We start from the raw sequence: 23,538 nt of genomic DNA on the forward strand, positions 1-23,538 counted from the left end.
AGCTCGCAAAATTAAATACTTTAAAAATACCTAGACATGTACTTTCTTCTAAACCAGTCTCTGTTCAACTTCATGGGTTTTCAGATGCTTCGGAGGCAGCTTACGGTGCATGCATTTACATATGCTGCACGGATACATTTGGAAATTACACTTCAAATCTTTATTGTGCCAAAACTCGAGTGTCTCCTATGAAATTATTAACTATCCCAAGACTCGAACTCTGTGGGGCATCACTACTTTCTGAACTTGTTGAAAAGGTCACTTCATTTTCAAGCGTTTGCTTCAAAAATATCACGTACTGGACTGATTCTAAAATTGTTATCTCATGGATAAACACCTCTCCCCATTTACTTAAAACTTTCATTCCGAATCGAGTAACACAAATCCATAAGTTGACTAATCTCGAACTTTGGAAGTATGTTAAAACTTATGACAATCCAGCAGATCTCTTGTCACGAGGTATAAATCCTTCATCACTCATTAATTCCAACTTATGGTTTCATGGCCCTCCTTGGCTCACTTTACCCGAAGAAGAATGGCCTCAATATACAAAACATCAAGAAGTCTGTGTAACTTCCGAACTACCTGAACTACGTAATAAAACTATTGTGTTCTATCACATCGACAATGAATTTACCTTTTATAACAAATATTCTTCATTAAATAAACTAACACGCGTTTTTGCTTATGTATTGAGATTTAAAGAAAATGTGTCGAATCCTAGACATCTGCGAATTACAGGTCCCCTATCCACACTCGAACTTAATACTTCTCTTTTAACATTAATTAAGTTTGTACAACGTCAATCATTTTCATATGATTATGATGCACTTTCTAATTCCAATCAAATTGACAGAAGAAGTAAACTTCTTGGCCTTAACCCATTCTTTAATACTACAACAAAACTAATACGCGTTGGGGGTCGTTTACACCATTCTTCATTTGATTTTAACAAAAAACACCCCATAGTGCTACCTTCAAAACATCATCTCACGATACTCATTGCTCGCCATGAGCACTTGAAACTTTTACATATTGGTCCTCAAGCGCTTCTTGCTTCCTTACGAGAGAATTACTGGCCAATCTCAGGGCGCAATTTGGTACGAAAAATTGTTCGTGATTGTGTCCGATGTTTTAGATTTAACAATAAACCCGAACAGCATATTATGGGCAATCTTCCGGAGTCAAGAATCACACCCTCACGGCCTTTCACAGTTTCTGGAGTCGATTATGCTGGTCCCGTTCTCTTACGAGATAGAAAGGGTCGTAATTACAAAACTTCTAAAGCTTACATTGCTCTCTTCATCTGCTTCGCCAGTAAGGCTGTACATTTAGAAGTTGTCAGTGACCTCACGACAGAGTGCTTCTTGGCGGCACTACGCCGATTCACGGCCAGACGCGGTAAATGCTCCGAAATATTTTCAGATAAAGGCAGCACTTTTGTGGGAGCAAATAACGAACTTAGACAATTTTTTGACAAAAACTCTCATGCCATTACGACAGACCTGTCAATCGACGGTATTCAATGGCACTTCATTACCCCACGCGCTCCCCACTTTGGTGGGTTATGGGAGTCAAATATTAAATCAGTTAAGCACCACATGAAACGTGTAGTAGGCAAAGCAATCCTAACATATGAAGAATTTTCTACAGTTTTATATCAAATAGAGGCTTGCCTCAACTCCAAACCACTCTATCCTCTTTCTAATGATCCAAATGACCCTAATCCTCTTTCTCCTGCACACTTGTTAATCGGATCTTCATTGACGAGTATACCACAAGAAAACTTAATCCACATGAATGAAAATCGTCTTTCAAGATTTCAAAGGGTGCAACAGTTATTGCAGCACTTTTGGACAAGATGGTCCAAAGAATACATATCCCACCTTCAGCAGCGGGTCAAGTGGAAGGAGAATTGCCAACAGCTGATCAAGCCTGGACGCATGGTTCTGGTTAAGGATGATGGACTTCCTCCCTTAAAGTGGCAGTTAGGTAGAATTTTGAAAACTTACACCGGTAGTGACAATATTGTGCGGTCGGTTATAATAAAAACAAACACTGGTGACATTAAACGACCGGTTGTGAAAATTTGTGTTCTACCAAACCAAGAGCAATAAATTCTCTATGACTATAAGTAACATGATCTTAGACACTTTTTTTAAAAAACACTATTTATTTAATATTGAAACCCGGTCTTTGGGGTTTCAAGGTGGGGGAGTATATGTTAAGTACGGACCTGCTCGCGCACATCGTAGTTTAAACCCTACTAATTGTGCGCCTACGTCACGATACACCCCGATCGAACCGAACACGCTCCATCGGAGAGGGTTGCTTACGCCGAGATGAACAAGAGAATGACTACACCCCGGCTTCAATGAAGACATATTTAAATTATATTTAAGTTATTATATTATACAGTTAGTTTGTTGTTTATAGTGTTTATTTAATAAATTTATACGTGAAATTCTCAAAATCTTTCACACACGCTCTTCCAAACGTAAAACCAGTTTTTTGGGACCAGTCTTCTAGTTTATGCAGAAATGATTGCAAAATTTTTGAGGCTAGTGTAATATTGCAGCTACTAGTATATACAACTATGTCATCTGCATACAGATCTGCTTTCAAAGGTAGCTTTATCTCTTGAGCGATATTATTAATTGCTATTACAAATAGAGTGGGGCTTAAGGTTGAGCCCCGTGGAATACTGTTTTTAAGACATTCTGTTTTTGAAGTAATTCCATTCACACGTACTTGGAATACTCTATTATTCAAGAAATGTTTTACAAAAGCAAGAAAATTTCCCTGGATACCCCAGTTAGACATGTTTTGTAAAATGTTGTATCTCCATGCAGTATCAAATGCTTTATTTATATAAAAAAATATGGCAATTACTTTCTGGTTATTTCTAAAAGACTCACATATAATATTGTCAATAGCTACTAAGGCATCATGAGTTGATCTGCCTTTTCTGAAACCGCTTTGGATATGGCTTAATAATCGGTTTTTTTCAAGAAACCATATTAATCTGTTATTTAAAATTTTTTCTAGTAGTTTGCATGAATTATTTGTAAGAGAAATTGATCTATAGGAAAGAGGGTCAGTTTTTGATTTGGAAGGTTTTAAAATGGGAATAATTGTTGATTCAGACCAGATTGATGGAAATTTTGATGAAGAGAAGTAATTTTTCTGTGTACGACAAGTTTTTGATAAATATTATTGGTATATTATCAGGACCCGATGAAGTGTTTTTTGATTTATCTAGAGCTTCCTCAAATTCTTGATATGTGATGGGAAAATTTAGTGGATTATCACTATCTACTATAGATATTTCTTAGTCATAGAGATTAGTCATAGGTGTTGATGAATTTATTGTAGAGACATAATTTGACCATGTTTCTTTTTTACTTTTCTTAATAAGATATTATTTAGTTTTTGCCCTAAGTTTTTTAAAGTTGTTAACATTTTCTGTTGTTTTATGTCTTTTAAAAACATTGAAAGCATGTTTGCTAGATTTCATAGCTAAAGCCATTTCTTTATTCCACAATGGTACTGGTTTTCGTTTACAAGGTTTTCTTTTTCTCACTGCAATATTATCGCATTTTAGTATAGTAACATTGAAATGATGAAGAGATAAATGTTTGCTTTCTTCTAGAATAAAGTTCGTAAGATAATTATTTATTAGATCTCTATATAAGTCCCAGTTTGCTAAGTTTAATTTCCATTTTTGATAAACAGGAATATTCGGTTGATCATGCCCAATGGTTTCAATTGTTAGAGAAAAATGATTGCTATTATATAGATAATCAAGACTATTCCAAGAAAAACTTGTAGCTAATGAGTGATCACACAACGAAATATCGATGGCAGAAAAAGTACTATTGTGGGAGCTAAAATGAGTAGGTTTAGCAGTATTCATTAATATTAGATTTTGATTATCTATTAATTTCTGTAGAAGTCTACCACATTTGTCTGTTTTTATACTACCCCGTATGATATTATGACAATTCAAGTCACAAAGTGTTAGTTTGGGAGCAGGAATATCATCGATTAAGCGCTGTAAGTCTTCAAGTACATTTTCATTTGGATGAGGAAGGTAAATGTTACATATGTTAATAGGTCTGCAGTTAATATTGCATAATATTATTGCAAATTAGTGTTTAGGTGAATTTTTCCTGCTTCTACACAATTTTTTACTAAAATACCTACTCCGCCACTGGCGTGTTCTGAGTCGCGATTTTTGAGAAAGCTGGTATAGTTTTTAATATGTAAGTTTTTAGTTTTAAGATGTGTTTCCTGTAAACAGATTACTAGTGGAGACAATTCTTTCATTAAAATATTAAGAGATTCTACGTTGTTGTAATATCCGTTTAGGTTCCATTGTAAAATAAATGTATTAGCCATTTTGGGTACCTGACTAAGAAAGAGAGATATCACTTTCTATATCCGATGAGGAATCAGTGATATTGAGTTGTAATCTTTTTCTTAGCCTTGTTAATTTGGATTTTATACCGCGGTCTAAAATATGGTCATGTGCAAATAATAGAATATCTTTAAATGATATCATATCCGTTGTGTAGTTTTCTACAATGAAGTTAGGGTTTTTTTGAGTTTAAGGCATTTTGTATCGCATCACAAATAACATTAAAATCAAGAGGAAATTTTGGGGACCTAGACTCAAATTTATTTTTAATGGTCTCTAACTCTTTAGTAATATCAGAGAGTGAGGCTTTTTGGCGTTTCATTCTTGTATATCAGATGAGGTAGATATTTGTCTTTTGGTTGTGTGGGGAGGTACTTCGGTATTTAATGGAGGAAAATTTGTTTCATTGGTTTTTTCTGTGGACAAAGTGTGTTTTTCTAATGATGGTTGATCAGATACTAAGGTTTCAGTGTTAAGAATTTGAACGTTAGTGTGGTCAGTATCCATCAGGGGAGGTTGTTGTGGAATTACAGTATCTGGTTGATATGGGCTATTTATGTTAAGGGTTGTTTGTTGACATATTGATGGACAATCCGTTTCCCGATGTCCTTTTGTTGCACACTTAGTGCAATTTAAGTTGTCGAGGGTAAAGTATATACGGTAGTTGATGTTGTCATAGTAAATTTTAACAAAGTCTGGGATAAGGATAGTATCATCAGGAGTAACAAACACTTAACGGCGAAAGCTTAATACATGGCTGTATGCAGTATCCGGCATGCCTACTTTCAAAAAAGTTATTCTAGATACTGTTTGAAGTCCCAGCTGTTTCAGTTCATCTTCTATTAAAGTGTTTGGGACGGTAGAGCAGACATTAGAAATGACGAGTCTTGTAGCTGCGGTGATTAATCTTCTAATTTCAATTTTTGTATTGTTCAATATTAGTGAATTATATGCTTGCAGTAAAGAATCCACGATATTAGTACTGGTGGGGTAAATACATACTCTATTGTTTGAGATACGTGAGGCAAATAGAATATTTTTTGGTTGCACTAAATTTCCCACAGCAATAATGTATTCATGAATTTTGACGTCATTGATACTAGAGTGAACAACAGCTTGCTCTTTGGTCGGATATTTGAAAGAAGTAAGGGCACTGGAATATGTATTTGGTTGGTTGGTATGGTGAGAAGCCGAAGCTTCTCCATCAGGGTTTCCATCCATTTTTAAATTTATTCCGCATACTTCGCCAACTCGATCCTCGAGACTACCCTGTCTCGAAAGCAGGTAGGAACAGAAGATAAGAACAAAAAGTGGTTTCTTATCGGTACTCTTGGATATCAAGTTTTGAGGTTAAAGTATTAATCAATAGTTAATATTTAGAGATATGCTACTCACAGTTATAATTTATGGTACAAATTAGCACACTAACTATACTGGTTTCACTGATATACTTTAAAAAAAAATTTGGTTAAATTTTTAGAAAAATATTATTAATTCAGGAGACGACTTAGTTGCTGTATTTCAGTACTATCTCCAGGACCGTAATCCTACTGTAATATTTATTGACGTAAATGTTTTGATTTTGTGAATTTTCATCAGTTGTCAATTGTAATTTTTACTTTTGAATACTAAATTATGGCTCACCTAAATAAAACACAATGCATAGAAATATTAATTCTTAGCGGATGCGGAGATAAAAAAAAGAACACAGAACGAGGTATGCAATTTATTTAACGCAAAATATCCAGACAGACCCATCAGCCAATCAACAGTAAGTAAAATAGTCCGAAAATTTGTAGAAACTGAGCACGTTAAACATATTCCAAACGCTGGGCGTCCTAAAATTGAAGACAATATGAAACGTGATATTTTGGGTGTTCAACGTTCAACACAAATGAGTGAATATGCTGGAGTTTTTCAACGATCGATATTACGTATTTAAAAAAAAAGAAAAATACCATCCCTACAAAATTCAACTACATCAGGAATTAAACGACGACCATCCCGATCGCCGGCTTCAATTTTCTGAAATTATGCAGGATTTATGTATCCGCACTCCAATTTCATCCATCAAATCCTTTTTTCCGATGAAGCCACATTTTTTATACATGGTACTGTGAATCGTCAAAATTGCAGATATTGGAGTCAAGAAAACCCACATTGGATGACTGAGTCACACAGGCAATATCCTCAGAAAGTAAATGTATGGGCAGGGATCATTAATGACAGAATCATGTACCCTTTTTTCTTTGAAGAAAATCTAAGAGGAGGACGTTATTTAACTTTTTTGAGAAATCAACTTATACCTGTCCTTGCTAACATGTATCCAAATGCCAATAATCCAAATTTACCTAGTAAAAATATCTGGTTTCGACAAGTTTCAACAAGTGAAGTACGTCAATTTTTAAATCATTGTTTTCCCAGGAGGTGGATCGGAAGACGAGGTTTTATAGACTGGCCAGCAAGGTCGCCAGATCTAACACCTCTAGACTTTTTCCTGTGGAGTTCCATAAAATCAAAAGTTTATGTCAATAGACCCCAAAACTTACAAGACTTGAAAGATATAATTAGGCATGATATGAGTTTAATTACTCCAGAAGTCATCCGCAATGTACTTGATGAATGTGTCCGTAGATTCACATATTGTCAAGAAACCGATGAATGGCATTTCGAACATTTAATTTAAAATAATTATTATGCATAATTTGGTTACTTTAAAGTACATTATTAATTAAATCATTAGTTGTAATTTAGTTGAATTTAAATTAAAAAAATTGTTTTTGTATCCTTAAAAAAATATTTTAGTTAAAAATGTAATGTCGTTAAATAGAGAATTAAATTCTCGTTGAAATGAGGTGTCGCATTATACCGACTTCTATTTAAAAAAATTAACGATTACGTCACTACACCTACACCGGTGACACCGGGTATTTTATAACAAAAATCGACCTGTTTCGGGATTTCTCTCAAAACTCGACGGTTGTCGAAATAATGATAATTTACCATAATTTAGCCGTTCCCTGTATATAAATATATATATATATATATATATATATATATATATATATATATATATATAGTGTAATATAATACACAATATATATAATAGTGTATATAATGTTTTAACGTTTTTAGTTGCAATTTTAATATCAGAAATTAAAAATATTTAATATTTAATAATATTTAATATCAGAAACTAAAACATTAGCATCATTGTATACAAAAACTAAATTACCTATTAGCATTATGGAAAGCTCAAATGTAGTTTATATAATACCATGCGAAAATTGTGATAAGTCATACATCGGACACACATCTAGAAATCTAATAGGCAGACTAACATCACATAAAAGTGACCTTAGAAATAATAAAAATACGTGTGCATTAATAGATCATGCAATTAATAAAAATCATTCATTTAATTTCAATGAAACTAATATATTAAGACGTGAAAACCAATTAAATAAAAGAGAATTCTTAGAAATGGTATGCATAAATAAATATCAATGTGTTAATAAAAAAACTGATATTGATAAACTAAGCAATATCTATAATTACATTCTGTCTTACGAAAATTAATACTATAATTTTCTAATATTAGATTTTCTGACTATAAATACTATAATTTCAAAAAATTTAAATATTCATATTTGGCGCCACTTTGTACGTAACCATAATAATAATCAAGAGCTAGTTATCAACAACAAAAAATATAATAAACAGAAACGAGTGTCTTTCTGACATAAATCAAACATTAACATAATCAATGTCATAATGAATTTGTACAAAATTAAATAAAATTAAAATATTGTACTTACATAACTAGATAAGTTAAGTTTAAATGTTTTGTAAATTTGAAAATTTAATGGATTAACCGCATGTTGTAAGTTTTTATACTAGTTTTATACAATGCTATTTAATTTTAATTTCATTGTATTTACTGATACCATATTTTAGCATATCCTGAAGAAGCAAATAAATTTTGTGAAAGCTAGATAAAGAACAAAGAGTTTCACTTTCCTGCCCTATTAATGACTGCAACCCCAAAATAAAACTTTATTTTACATAACGTGTCAGTCAATAATACCTAACTACTTTATATATATATATATATATATATATATATATATATATATATATATATATACATATATATATATATATATATATATATATATATATATATATATATATATTATATATATTGTTATGATATGTAAAATCGAGAAAAATATTGGTTTGTTTAAAAATATTTCAAAGTTCAAAAACATTAAAATAATTCAGATAAGTAGGATAATATCCAACAAACATTTCGGAGAAGGAAAGTTATTAAATCCTTGGATTTCCTGTACTAAACAAAGTGTAAGCTTTGCATTTATTTCTTTGTTATACTTGAGTGACCCGCATAAGTTTAAGTGAAAGCCACAGACAATTGAACGGGGTTTTTCAAAATACATTAATGCAGTGATTAAAGACAATAGAAGGGATTATAGAAAGTGGTTTTTGTTAGTTTTTAAGAATTATAGAAAAATATTATTTGTAAATAAGTTTTAGGAAATTTATAAGTATAGGTAAAAATTTGTTTGTTATCGAAATGAAAAAATGGGGGAATTGTGACGAGTTGTGATTGGCGGAGATTGAAAAAGGCGGGATAAGTATGTAGAAAAAAGTTTAGCGAGATTGAGGAGAGAGAAAAGATAGAGTCAGTTGGTTTTCCAAGTCTGTAAGAGGAACAGTGATTGTACTCTGGCGGTTCCTGAAATGTAGCAAGCAGTAGTGGAATGTTAGTGAGTTTTTGTGGAGTTAGTGTATCTGACAGAAGCTGAAGCAGCAAAATATTGTAAGTCATATTTCTCTACTTATATTCCAAGAGTCACTGTTCAGGCCAACGAGAGATTCAGTTTATCGTAAAGAGAAGATATTCCAAGAGTCATTTTTCACTCGGGCCAACGAGAGATTCAGTTTATCGAGAGGAGAAAGGCTATCATAATTTGAATGATTTGTGCTTTTGAAGGAGATCATTAAGGACGATATACTTGCAACAATCTGTGTAAGATTGCTGTTTACATAGGGAGCGGTTGAGAGGAGATAATATAGTCTACAAGGAACAAGGATTTGGACCACTCATCATCAGAGAGAGATATTTTTGTTTCTGCAGTTTTTTTCTTTTATTGATAACAAAATTTTTACACGTAATTGAGAAAGGATATAAATATTTTGATTAGGAGAGTTAGAATAGTTTGGGATTTTGAGATTTCAATTAATATTGTTTGTACTATTAATTTTGATTGTTCACGTACGGAGAACAAAATTTTGAGAATCCTTATATGAGATTTGTTTATTGAAAACCTTTGAGTGTGAATTATTTCTTTATTTTTATTTCAATATATAGTGTTAGATCATATGTGTTTTTTATTATTCCGGTATTCTCTGGACCTTACCTTTCACATGTAATAGCCTAGATATTGAAGCACGAATTTAACCCTGAGATAAAAGAATTAAAAATTGTGATAGAGTCATAATCATATCATTTAAATAATTTTAATTAATCAAAAAAATTAATTAGCTAATTATTGCTTGGCGCACCAAGACTATAAATATCACAATAACTGGCACCCAACGTGGGGCTTAAAAATATCGCAGCTTTACATTTGAAGGAAGGGAAAGAGATCTGGAATAAGTACAGGTGATCCAGAGATAAAAACATATAACATTGAGGGAATTTGAATTTGAAAGTATTTTGACAATTTTTCCAGGGAATATAAATTTGATTTATTGATTGATTGTAGTTAGTGGATATTTACTGCTATTGAATTATTTGATTTTATTTTCTTTACCAATCGTACATTTGATATTTATTTGGAATTATTTGAATTTTACTGATTGCATATTTGATATTTGTCGTGAAAATTTAATACATTTGGGGAGAAATATTGTCGTGGTCTGAAACATATAGAGTGTTGTAAAATTTCACATTTGGCGGGGACAAAAACAATAACAAAAAGTAACAACATGTCTGTCACAAGGAGACAAAGTAAAATGCAGGAAAGGAAGGGGGATAACAGAGAAGATGAAACAATTTTGGAAGAAATATCGGATAATGAAGGAAATGTGACAATAGTTGAGGAGAGAAAAGAACTATCAGGAATAGATAAAATATTACAACTAATGCAACTCCAGTCACAAAAAATGGATGAAACATCAAAGAAAATGGATAAAATGGATAGAAATCAACAAGAAACATCACTAAAAATGGAAGAAAACCAACGGGAAACAAAACAAACAATGAGCAATATAGAGCAGCGTCTGGAAAACTATGAACAGGAAATTAGAGGATGTGTTGAGGGGATAAAGAAAGAACTGATACAACAAATAGAAGAGATTAATGAAATTAAAAATGATATGAAAGAACAAGAAATGAGAATTAAAGATAATTTGGAGGAATTAGAAAGCAAACTTGAAAATGTAATGAAAGATAGTAAGACGGTCCAGAAAAAGGAATTAGAACAGTTAGAAGAAAAATTTGAAATGGCGCTACAAGAAGACAGGAAGGAAGTAGAAAGAAGATTAAAGCAAAATGAAAAACAAATGGCAGAAATTGAACTAAGAGGGGTAGAGAGAAAAGAAGTTATCATCCATGGAACAAGCGAGGCGAAAATACAATTTGGCGGGGATATTCGGAAAACACACCCAGTACCGTTTATGAAAAATTTGAAAACCAAATTACAACATATTAGATATTTTTACGATTGCAAAGAAACAATTAGAAACCATTTGAAAGAAGGAGCAGCGTTATGGTATGAAAGCAAGGAAGATGAGTTTGAAAATTGGACAGATTTTGAAAATAAATTTCTCAACTATTTCTGGGGGAAAAATAAACAGAGAGAAATCAACCAAGAGCTACAGAATGGAAAATATCACGAAAAAATGGGAATATCTGAAGAAAGATATGCTTTGCAGATATATAACAATTCAAAATATCTAGAATACAAATATTCTACCGAACAGCTGGTAGAAATGATCAGCAGACATTTTGAGGAAACGTTGGAAGATCACGTGATTTTGAGAAACTATCAAGATATTAATAGTTTGTGCCAATTCCTTCAATTAAAAGAAGCGAAAAGAAAAGAAATGAGAAATAGAAGACAACATGACCAATATAATGGACCGGAAAGAAGGTATTCATCAAATTATGACCAGAGAAACCGACATCCCAAATCAACAAACGAATATAGGCCGAGAAATTACAATAATTACAATAGACAACAAAATTACGATAACAGGAATGACACACAACAGAGAACATATGAAAATCACAACAGGAATAGAGATGCACAAAATCCTCCGAATAGGAATACTAACGAACAAAGGGACGATAGAAATAACCAGAGCTTCCAACAACAAAATAGAAGGGAGATGAATCATGTAGCAATAGGAAACGACAGACAAATTTCTAATTCTAATCTAATATTTTTAGATGCATTTATAAAACATAAAGCGATTAAAATTGTGATTGATTCTGGATCGGAGATATCGCTAATCAATAAAAAACTAGTAAAAGAATTAAATTTGGACAGATTTGTGTATAAGATTCCTAGGGTTGATTTAGTGGGTGCAAACAATAAAAATTTGACGACAGTAAACGAAGGCTTGGGAGTACAGATAAGAGTGGGAAACAAATTCCATATTATGAAATGTGTGGTGATTGAAGATTTAAATCATGATATGATAGCGGGAATTGATGAATTGAGGAAAAAAGATATCACCATAAATTTTTCGGAAAATAAACTGGAAATCAGAGCAGAACCAGACAACACAGGAGAAGAAAAGCAAACAGATAGGAAAACAAATTCTGGAAGGATCAATGCACAGGAAAAACGCAAAGAAATCGATATGACTGTAGAGGATAAACCGAAAGTAGAAGAACAAGATCTACAGAAAAGAAAAAGAGAAGGAAGAAAAAGAAGAAGAGTTCGAAAAGAAAGCAGGAAAATAAGATGGAGACCAGAGAAAAACAGGAAATAGAAGGTACAGAAGAATTGGTGGCAACTGACGATAAAACAGAATGGAAGCAGGAAGAAAAAGAAGGTAAGGTATCATCAGAGAAATGAAAGGAATAGAAACATGGTGCTCGGAATACCAAAGGGAATTAGAGGATAAAAAGAAAACAGAAGAAAAAATGGCATTGATGGACGAGAATCCAGAATTTTGTGAAGAAGTATTATGGACAGTGAACACATGTGAACAAAAGGTGGATGAAAGAAAAATAAATTGTGGAAAAAACATGGAGAAGGAAATAGAGAAGATTTTAGGAAACCATGGAGATTTTGTTAATAAAGTAAATCAAGTGGTTAAAAATTATGAACTTTCTTTTAAGGGAAAATACTTGGAAAAATTTAAAACGAAAATATATCCAATCCCGTATAAAGACAGGCAATATACGGGGTATTTTAACATTCACGACATCTATCAATATCATGAATAGATTTTAATAACATAGTGAAATAATTTGATCCTAGAAAACTTTTGTCATTTTTAAAATTTAACAAAGAGTTTTCGGCAGATCAAATGGCGGGGATTTGTTATGATATGTAAAATCGAGAAAAATATTGGTTTGTTTAAAAATATTTCAAAGTTCAAAAACATTAAAATAATTCAGATAAGTAGGATAATATCCAACAAACATTTCGGAGAAGGAAAGTTATTAAATCCTTGGATTTCCTGTACTAAACAAAGTGTAAGCTTTGCATTTATTTCTTTGTTATACTTGAGTGACCCGCATAAGTTTAAGTGAAAGCCACAGACAATTGAACGGGGTTTTTCAAAATACATTAATGCAGTGATTAAAGACAATAGAAGGGATTATAGAAAGTGGTTTTTGTTAGTTTTTAAGAATTATAGAAAAATATTATTTGTAAATAAGTTTTAGGAAATTTATAAGTATAGGTAAAAATTTGTTTGTTATCGAAATGAAAAAATGGGGGAATTGTGACGAGTTGTGATTGGCGGAGATTGAAAAAGGCGGGATAAGTATGTAGAAAAAAGTTTAGCGAGATTGAGGAGAGAGAAAAGATAGAGTCAGTTGGTTTTCCAAGTCTGTAAGAGGAACAGTGATTGTTCTCTGGCGGTTCCTGAAATGTAGCAAGCAGTAGTGGAATGTTAGTGAGTTTTTGTGGAGTTAGTGTATCTGACAGAAGCTGAAGCAGCAAAATATTGTAAGTCATATTTCTCTACTTATATTCCAAGAGTCACTGTTCAGGCCAACGAGAGATTCAGTTTATCGTAAAGAGAAGATATTCCAAGAGTCATTTTTCACTCGGGCCAACGAGAGATTCAGTTTATCGAGAGGAGAAAGGCTATCATAATTTGAATGATTTGTGCTTTTGAAGGAGATCATTAAGGACGATATACTTGCAACAATCTGTGTAAGATTGCTGTTTACATAGGGAGCGGTTGAGAGGAGATAATATAGTCTACAAGGAACAAGGATTTGGACCACTCATCATCAGAGAGAGATATTTTTGTTTCTGCAGTTTTTTTCTTTTATTGATAACAAAATTTTTACACGTAATTGAGAAAGGATATAAATATTTTGATTAGGAGAGTTAGAATAGTTTGGGATTTTGAGATTTCAATTAATATTGTTTGTACCATTAATTTTGATTGTTCACGTACGGAGAACAAAATTTTGAGAATCCTTATATGAGATTTGTTTATTGAAAACCTTTGAGTGTGAATTATTTCTTTATTTTTATTTCAATATATAGTGTTAGATCATATGTGTTTTTTATTATTCCGGTATTCTCTGGACCTTACCTTTCACATGTAATAGCCTAGATATTGAAGCACGAATTTAACCCTGAGATAAAAGAATTAAAAATTGTGATAGAGTCATAATCATATCATTTAAATAATTTTAATTAATCAAAAAAATTAATTAGCTAATTATTGCTTGGCGCACCAAGACTATAAATATCACAATAATATATATATATATATATAGATATATATATATATATATATATATATATATATATATATATATATTATATATATACATATATATATATTGTTGTACTTTTGAATGTCCATAAGCAATAAAAAACCGATATACAAATTTTATTACTTAAATAAAAATTAAAATTATTGATATTTCATAAAGACACGGGCATATAAATTTTCAAACATCCTGTATAAGACAAAATATGTATTTTAAGTTGTTCGAAGAATTGTTGATTAGGCCTCAGAGACAAGACTTTCAAATATTATCGATAAGAAATTTAAATAAGTCGGTTATTGTGGAATGGATTTACCCGGAATAAAAGTGTATATAGAAAGTGTTGAAACAATAGACCGGGATTTGCGGTGGTTTTTCTCCCCGAAAGATTATATCGGTAAAAGTTTATTAACAAAAGACATTGAATTGAGAAACAGGTATCGTTTGTAGCTATTAGTAAGAAATATTTGTAAAGCAGATAGATTTAGTTAGAATAATTAAAGAAGGTTGTTTTCTGGAATTACCCGAATGACGTTTTATAGAGAGAGTTGGTTGGTAACGATATACGTCATAGAGGTGGATGATTTTTATTGGTCAATTTTTGAATGCAAGGAGGTTGGTTTTGGCTATGAGATAGGATAGAGAAAAAAAGGTTGGTTAGTCAGTTTTAGTCGTCTAAGAAGGAAGGAGCTTTGTGATTTGTGTTTGTTTGAAGTTCCGAAGACGTAATTTACCGGGTGTGTTTATTTGCTGTGTAAAAGCTGACCAGTGTGAGGAACGGGGTACAGAGAGATAGAAAACCAAAGGGTATAAGAATATTAATAGCAGACGAAGCCGGAAACATTTGGAGTTGTAAACAGGCGCGGAGATTGGCTCAAAAGGAGGCTGCATAGACTAACACGAGTTGTTGGGTTGCAGATACAGTGACAGATAGGAGAAAGGTGTACGTCATCTGGACCACAATAGGAGCAGAAGCAGAGAAATGATTTTTTTGTTGCGGCGTGGCCATAGAATTGCAACGGCAGAGAAGGAAAGGTCAGTCAATTTTCATTAGAGCCGGAGTGTGATTTTCATTTATTAATTAAATAAATTGAATAAATAATAGAGACAGTTAATTTTGCGATCACTTAAAAAAAAAAGAATTATAAAAAGAGCTTAGTTATAACACATATTAAAAATCAATGTAAAATAACATTTGGGTCCATGATAGAAAACAACTTCTCATATATTTAAAGTTAGTATATTGCAAATATTACAGGATTGATTGTTATATAAAATTTCATTAAAATAAAGGACATCTCACATATAGTTCAGTTGAAATTCTATGTATTTTATTCAGGTCATATTACCTATCCCGATTAGGAAGCCAATTGGAAAATATTTTGAATCCAAGATCAAAGGTAAATAGTACAATTTAAATAGCCTGAGATTGTAATTAATTAATGCTGATTTATTGTGATAAATTGGAGATTAGATCATTTAATAAATATAGACAGGATTTTTCCTAAGTAAGCAATATAATACAATTTAAATAGCATAACAATATATATATATATATATATATATATATATATATATATATATATATATATATATATATATATTATTATTATATATATACATATATATATATATATATATATATATATATATATATATATATATATTATATATATATATATATATTATTATATATATACATATATATTATTGTGTATATATATATATATATATATATATATATATATATATAAAAGTAGTATAAAATTTTTTGACTAGTTTGGAAAAAATATATGTAAATACTTTTTTCTTTTTGGGTGTGGTAGTCAATAAAAAATAGAGCTTTGCTAAGGAGTACTATTTATTCTGAATCCAAGCTTTTGGTGGTTTTTTGCCACCTTTATCAAGGACTACAAAGAAAATTACTATGTAGTAACAATTTGAATGGTGCAAAAAAAGCTATAAAAAACTATAAAAAACTTACCCGAATGTAAGATTCGTGGCATAAACAACAACGTTAAATAACATAATAATATTGAAATTGCAACTAAACATATAAATGTTACTGTTAAAAAGACACTTTAAAATTAATAAATACGTTAAAAGTTAAAAACAAAATTAAGGACGACATGCTAAAACAGTCGTCGTTGTAAGCTTGATTTCAGTCACACTTCACGAGCAGAAAGAGAAAGTGGGTGGACAATTATTGTTTAAATAGTTTGAAGAAAATACAAAAAACAACTTTGAAACTAACGTCTCACAAATGAATTTTGAGTATGAACTGTTTATGAATTTTGAGTACTACCAACTGTATTATATATATGTGGCTAAACACCCCTTTAGGGGTTACGCCGCTTACGCTCTCTAGATCTATGTTTTGAGGTAGATCAGTCCTCATGTTCCTTATTTAATTTTCTCAGTTATTTTTCTCCATTGTGTCCTATCTCTGGTTTTTCCTTTCCACTGTCGTATGCCCGCCTTGTTGAGATCATTTACAACTTCTTGTAACCATGTAGATCTTGGTCTTCCACGTCTTCTTTTGCCAGCTGGTGTCCATTCCAATATTGAGAATATCGTCGTAGTTGATCCTGATCTCCATACGTGTCCTAGCCATTTTGCTCTTTGTTGTTTTATTTTACACACTATATCTTCCTTAATTTCTTCCAGTAGCTCAAGGTTCGTTCTTTGTCTAAATTCATTTTCATTTATTTTTATTGGTCCCAGTATTGCTCTTAGTATTTTTCTTTCTTGTATTCTAAGGTTTTCCTCTTGTTTTTTTGTCATGCTGAGGGTTTCGGCTGCATACATCATCGTCGGTCGAATTATTGTTTTGTATACCTTCATTTTCGATTTCTTACTCAATAGTTTATTTTTTAGTAATTTCTTATTTGCATGGAAGGTCTTATTTGCTGTAATAATCCTTTCTTTGATTTCTGTTTCTCTTTCTCCATTGTTTGTTATTAATATTCCCAAGTACTTAAATTTTTCGACTTCTTCAAAAATGTATTCGCCTAGTCTAACCTTTTTGTTTTCGAAGTTTTTATCAAATCTCATTATTTTTGTTTTTTCTTGGTTTATTTTTAATCCCATTACTTTTCCTTCTGTTACCATTTCATTTAACATTTTTTCCATTGTTTTTCTATTTTTTGTTATTAGCACAATATCGTCAGCGTATGCTATTATTTGTCCTTCTCTAGTTCTAAGGGTACCTTTGTTTATTTTCCTGACGATGTATTCCAGGGCAAGATTAAACAGGGTTGCTGATAACGAATCTCCTTGTCTAACCCCTTTATTTATGACAAATTCTTCTGTGTCTCCTACTTGAGTTTTTATACTCACTACAGTTCTACTCATTGTCATTTTTATTAATCGTCTTAATTTGTTTTGTATTCCCATTTCTTTCAGAGCTACCATTAATTTAGATCTTTTTATTGTATCAAATGCTTGCTGAAAATCTATAAAAAGCAGTTCAATTTCTATTTTATATCCATGAGCTTTTTCCATAATTTGTTTAACTGTATGTATGGCATCTGTTGTAGACTTTCCCTTAATAAATCCGCATTGATAGTGTCCTATGATATTCGTCATAGCGTTGGTCAGTCTTCGATGTATTAAGGTCGACATAATTTTATATGCTGTGTTTAATAGCGTCAGTCCTCTGTAGTTATTACACATTTGTTGGTCTCCTTTTTTATGAATCGTGATAATTTGTCCTTTGTTCCATTCTTCCGGCATTTTTTCTTCGTCCCATATGTCTTTTATTAAATTGTACAGTTTTTCTTTTAATTCTTCACCACCATATTTTATAAGTTCCATATTGATCCCGTCTGATCCTGAAGATTTACCATTACGGCTGCTATTTATAATTTCCTCAACTTCCTCTTTTGTTGGTCTTTCTAGCTGGTTTCCTAACATCATTGTCTCTTCTTCTACGTTTTCATTTAGGTCTTGATCTTCTTGCTCTGTTAATAATTCTTTAAAATAGTGAGTCCAAATTTCTTTATACTCTTCATCATTTTCTGATACTTTTCCATTTTTATCTTTTATGCCTTTTATCTTTCCTTTAAAAGTTTTGTTTTGCTCGCTAATTTTCTTATAAAATGCTTTTATGTTTCTGTTCTTACTTTCTTTTTCTATTTCTTTTATCTTATCATCTAACCAGGCACGTTTAATTTTCCTTATTTTTTTCTTACATTCATTCCTTATTCTGTTGTATTCTTCCCTATAATCCTGTCTATTTGTTCTTATCCACATTTGTCTAATTTCTATCTTCTTTTTTAGCATGTTATGGCATTCTTCATTATACCATTCTTGTTTTTTTTTTTGTTTCTTTTTATTCCTATGTGTACATCCGCTGTTTCATTTATACATTTTTTTAAATTTCTCCATTCTGTTTCTATATCCTTTGTATATTTACACTGTTCCTTTAGTTTTTTGTTCATGTCATCAGCATACTTAATCCTTATGTCTGGAGCATTCAGTTTTTCTACGTACCATTTGTCTTTCATTGTTGACATTTGACATTTGACAATTATTGTTTAAATAGTTTGAAGAAAATACAAAAAACAACTTTGAAACTAACGTCTCACAAATGAATTTTGAGTATGAACTGTTTATGAATTTTGAGTACTACCAACTGTATTACCAACTTAAAAATAGGCGGGAAATTAAAAATGTAATTTATAACATAAGCAATCGAAAGAAAATAGTATTTAGTAAATAGGTTTAGAAAAAATAACTCAAACAAAACAAAACTGAATTAGTAACTGAAGTTTGATCAACAATATTCAATCAATAATGATTTTTTTTAAAAAAAGAGAAAAGAAAAAAAGAAAACTCTGAGATGCAAAATAGCTCTTAGCTTTTATACAGATTGTTATTATCACTCTTGCTGATATGTAACATCTCTAAGAAAGTTCTCTTAAATTTATTTTTCTCTCTGGCTAATATTTTTACATTGTTGAAATCTATTCTATGGTCTAGATCGATAGTATGCTCTGCCAAAGCACAAGTAGGTTTGTTTAATCTACAATCACACTCAAAATTTACAATTTTATATTGACTTTTGGCTGAGCTATTTTGCATCTCAGAGTTTTCTTTTCTCTTTTTTTTTTTTTAATTTCATTATTGATTGAATATTATTGATCAAACTTCAGTTACTAATTCAGTTTTGTTTTGTTTGAGTTATATTTTCTAAACCTATTTACTAAATACTATTTTCTTTCGATTACTTATGTTATAAATAACATTTTTAATTTCCCGCTTATTTTCAAGTTGGTAATACAGTTGGTAGTACTCAAAATTCATAAACAGTATTTTGTGAGACGTTAGTTTCAAAGTTGTTTTTTGTATTTTCTTCAAAATATTTAAACAATAATTGTCTACCCACTTTCTCTTTCTGTTCGTGAAATGTGACTGAAATCAAGCTTGCAACGACGACTGTTTTAACATGTCGTCCTTCATTTTGTTTTTAACTTTTAACGTATTTATTAATTTTAAAGTGTCTTTTTAACAGTAACATTTTTAAGTTTAGTTGCAATTTCAGTATTATCATGTTATTTAACGTTGTTGTTTATGCCACGAATCTTACATTCGGGTAAGTTTTTTATAGCTTTTTTTGCACCATTCAAATTGTTACAACATAGTAATTTTCTTTGTAGACCTTGATAAAGGTGGCAAAAACCGAAAGCTTGGATTAAGAATAAATAGTACGCCCTAGCAAAGCTCTATTTTTAATTGACTACCACACCCAAAAAGAAAAAAGTATTTACATATATATATATATATATATATATATATATATATATATATATATATATATATATATATATATATATATATATATATATGTATATGTTAATAGTAATGCGAGTTAATAGTAAAATAAAGGTAGAAGGTATCGGCATAGCTTATTATGGCATTACCATTTACCGGCATTCAATCTCTTTTTAGCTTATGATGTTACTCTTTTTACGAATAGGAGCAGACTATCCTTACCTCTGCTTTCAAAATCTCATCAAGCATACAACTTATCCTCTCCTCCGCATTTTCAACCAATGATCTTTTAGTTTTCCAAACAAATACACCGAACTTCCAGTTTCTACGAAATCCATCAAGTTAATATTTTCTTGTTTTCAATACACAGCCATTAATAGAATCTACATAAATTAAATTTCTAAGCTTTTCCATTTTGACACGACAATATATATATATATATATATATATATATATATATATATATATATATATATATATATATATATATATATATATATATATATACAGTATACTCCCTCTATAACGAACACGGTTATTACGAGTTTTCGCTTATAACCAGGTACATTAGATGTAACGTGAAATTTCTATTGACCTATAACCCTCTATAGCGAGGTAAATTTGCTTATAACAAGAGAAAATAAGATTGAAAAATGTATTTTTTTACGTTTTGGCCCGACCGTAGCTATAAATAAATACCCTTTTTAAGTGCCGTCCGCAATAAACTTCTTACAATTTATGATTCTTAGTCGTAAATATACAATTTGTGATTCCCAAGTGTCATTGTAGGGGGTTGACCATTCACACCTAATAATATAGGTCCTAATAGACAAGATGTGGAAAGTGTTTTAAAGGTTGTCAGAAACTTTATCCAAAGAAAAAACGCAAATGAAGAAGCATAAAACTGTTTCACATCTTTAGAAAATATGATAGATAGAATACTGGACAATTTGAAGCAGTTAAAAATGACAGACTTCTTCCAATTGCAGACGCAGAGTTTATGTTATTCTTGAAAATACGCTTTATACAGATTTACAAAATACAGATGTTTTGTTTTAACGTATATCATTGACAATAAAAGTAAACAACTCTTTTTTTGTTTTAATGTATTTCATTGACAATAAAAGTAAACAACTTTTTTTCAAAAACGCCATTCAAACAATATTTATTAGCATCTTATATTGCTCCGAATGGCTTCACTATAGAAAGTTAATGTTTTAAAAAACTACATATTCATATGTATGCACAGTATTATTGTTGTTGGATATAACGAGATCCGCTTATAACGAGGTAATTAGTCTGCCATTAGAGACCGACCGAATGTGATTTTTTTGGCCGAAGCCGATGCCGAAGTTCGGCCTGTAGGATCCCTTCGGCCGAAGCCGAAGCTGAAGCCGAAGGTGACTAAAAATATACCTATTATATGTTAAAAATTTAAATAATGTGCATTATATTTTTATAACCTTATAGTGGTAAACAAAAATATGAAATTATGAGATAAAAAAGTCAAACACTTATACATTATTTGGTAATAGAAGCGATAATAAAAATAAATAACATTAAAAAACAATGGTCGAAGTTTTGCCATTTAGGTATCTAGTCAAAACACCAGTAATCGTGAGTTTTAACAAATACAATAAAATTATTATTATCAGAATTTTACTACGTGAGAAATATTCAAATGATGATCTTTGAGACATCTTGGCGTATCGTTAAAATTTATATCCTACCTTCTTCTTGACCTGAAAGTTTGTAAAACGTTTTAGTTAAGGGTATAAAATAGGGTGTAAATATTATTCAAATTATTAAAGACTCGCCAAAGCATATTGTTCAGAGATTATTTCATTTCTATAGTATAGTAGTATAGTATACTGACAGAACATTTTATTATTCCACCTACGGCGGAACCTTCGGCTTTGTTTCGGCCGAAGCCGAATTTTGGCAGAAGGTGGCCGAAGCCGATGTCTTCGATGTGGTCGGTCTCTATCTGCCATTTCAGTTCTCGTTATAGAGGGAGTCTACTGTATATATATTCGCTCTGTGCGTGACCATGGTAGGGGTACCTTGAAACGATGCCAGCGTGCGTAGCGGCGAAATATGACAAAATTGGACACTATCTTTTGACGCATAAATTTTATCAAAAATGTGTGCAAATACATCTAGCGTATTTAATTGTGCTAATAATAGCAAAAATAGTGTAGTTTTTATAGGTTCCCAAAGATTACATATAAATTAGAGAAAAGAAAAAGATGGATCCGTGCTATTAATATGAAAAAGTAAATATCACATAACCTCATTTTTATGCAATTAAAATAGGAAATATTTAAATAATTTACCTTAAATGATATTTTATAAGGCTTCAAGCTAACTGCAGAGTGCCTGATGATTTTAGCTTTTATATCATAACTTTTACTATTACTGTTTTTAATTATATGCTCTTTCACGTGAAAAACTTGATTTGCCAGTACTAGATTTTTAACTTTTCTTTTCCGTTTGGGGTTAAAAAGATATATTATGATGAATTTTGAGAAACGCAGTTTTTAATACTACATTTATTTTGTACATAAACTGAAAAAATATAATTAAAAAGTTAATTATTAATAATTGTTAATTTCGTTTGTATTTAACAATGTCAAACATATATCATATGTTTAACCTGAAAATTGGTAGGTCCAAAACTGTCAGATGAAGGCGGTAAGTGTAGCGTCAGTCACGCACGGAGCAAATACATATATATATATATATATATATATATATATATATATATATATATATATATATATATATATATATATATATATATATATATATATATATATATCCCTTAAGTACCATGGCGGGGTCAAAATTGACCCCCTGCGTTTTTAATGCCAAGTTTCGCTACCGAAACATAGATTGAGCATTGCGCGCTTTCTGCTAATCTTCGACCGGTAGGTGATTTATCGATCTACGAAAATTCCGTTAGTTTATCTGTTACTACTGCAGAGTTAGGCACGCATAGGGTCAATTTTGACCCGCTTATGGTATAAGTGTTGAATGCGCGTGAATGGCACGCACTCTTAAATATTCCTCTTCCTATGTTACCACTTTTCCCACGTTTACACCGCTCAACAAAAACGAACTAACAATGTTGCTATAATATATTTATACCGTTTTTTAGAGGTTATTGATTTACATTAATTTTAAACATTTTCACAAAATTCACCAGCCAGCGAAAGTGAAACACAAATCATGATACATGAAATATTTAAGGTATAGTATCATGACACAAATAATGACAGTGTAAACAGTTTCCCATAAGGTCTAGTTTCGAGCACCTGTCGATGCTTGCATTGAGTGATCATGC

General features: G+C 31.1%; 2 protein-coding genes across 3 annotated transcripts in view; both read left to right on the forward strand.

Moving 5' to 3' along the window:
- LOC140443479 (ras-GEF domain-containing family member 1B-like) overlaps nucleotides 1-23,538 on the forward strand; it is a 1,395,894-nt gene that overhangs the window by 537,485 nt on the left and 834,871 nt on the right. The gene's annotated exons all lie outside the window — the stretch shown is intronic.
- On the forward strand, nucleotides 189-2,117 carry LOC140444383 (uncharacterized). The gene has a single exon (XM_072536136.1). It carries the CDS (start codon nucleotides 189-191, stop codon nucleotides 2,115-2,117), a length of 1,929 nt encoding a protein of 642 aa, XP_072392237.1.

The sequence above is a fragment of the Diabrotica undecimpunctata genome, chromosome 6 (genome assembly GCF_040954645.1).
Source record: "Diabrotica undecimpunctata isolate CICGRU chromosome 6, icDiaUnde3, whole genome shotgun sequence".
NCBI classification, from domain to species: domain Eukaryota; kingdom Metazoa; phylum Arthropoda; class Insecta; order Coleoptera; family Chrysomelidae; genus Diabrotica; species Diabrotica undecimpunctata.

Bases quoted from the DNA above. Each gene is read 5' to 3' on its own strand.
- LOC140444383 (XM_072536136.1), top strand. From the start codon at position 189: ATGAAATTATTAACTATCCCAAGACTCGAACTCTGTGGGGCATCACTA.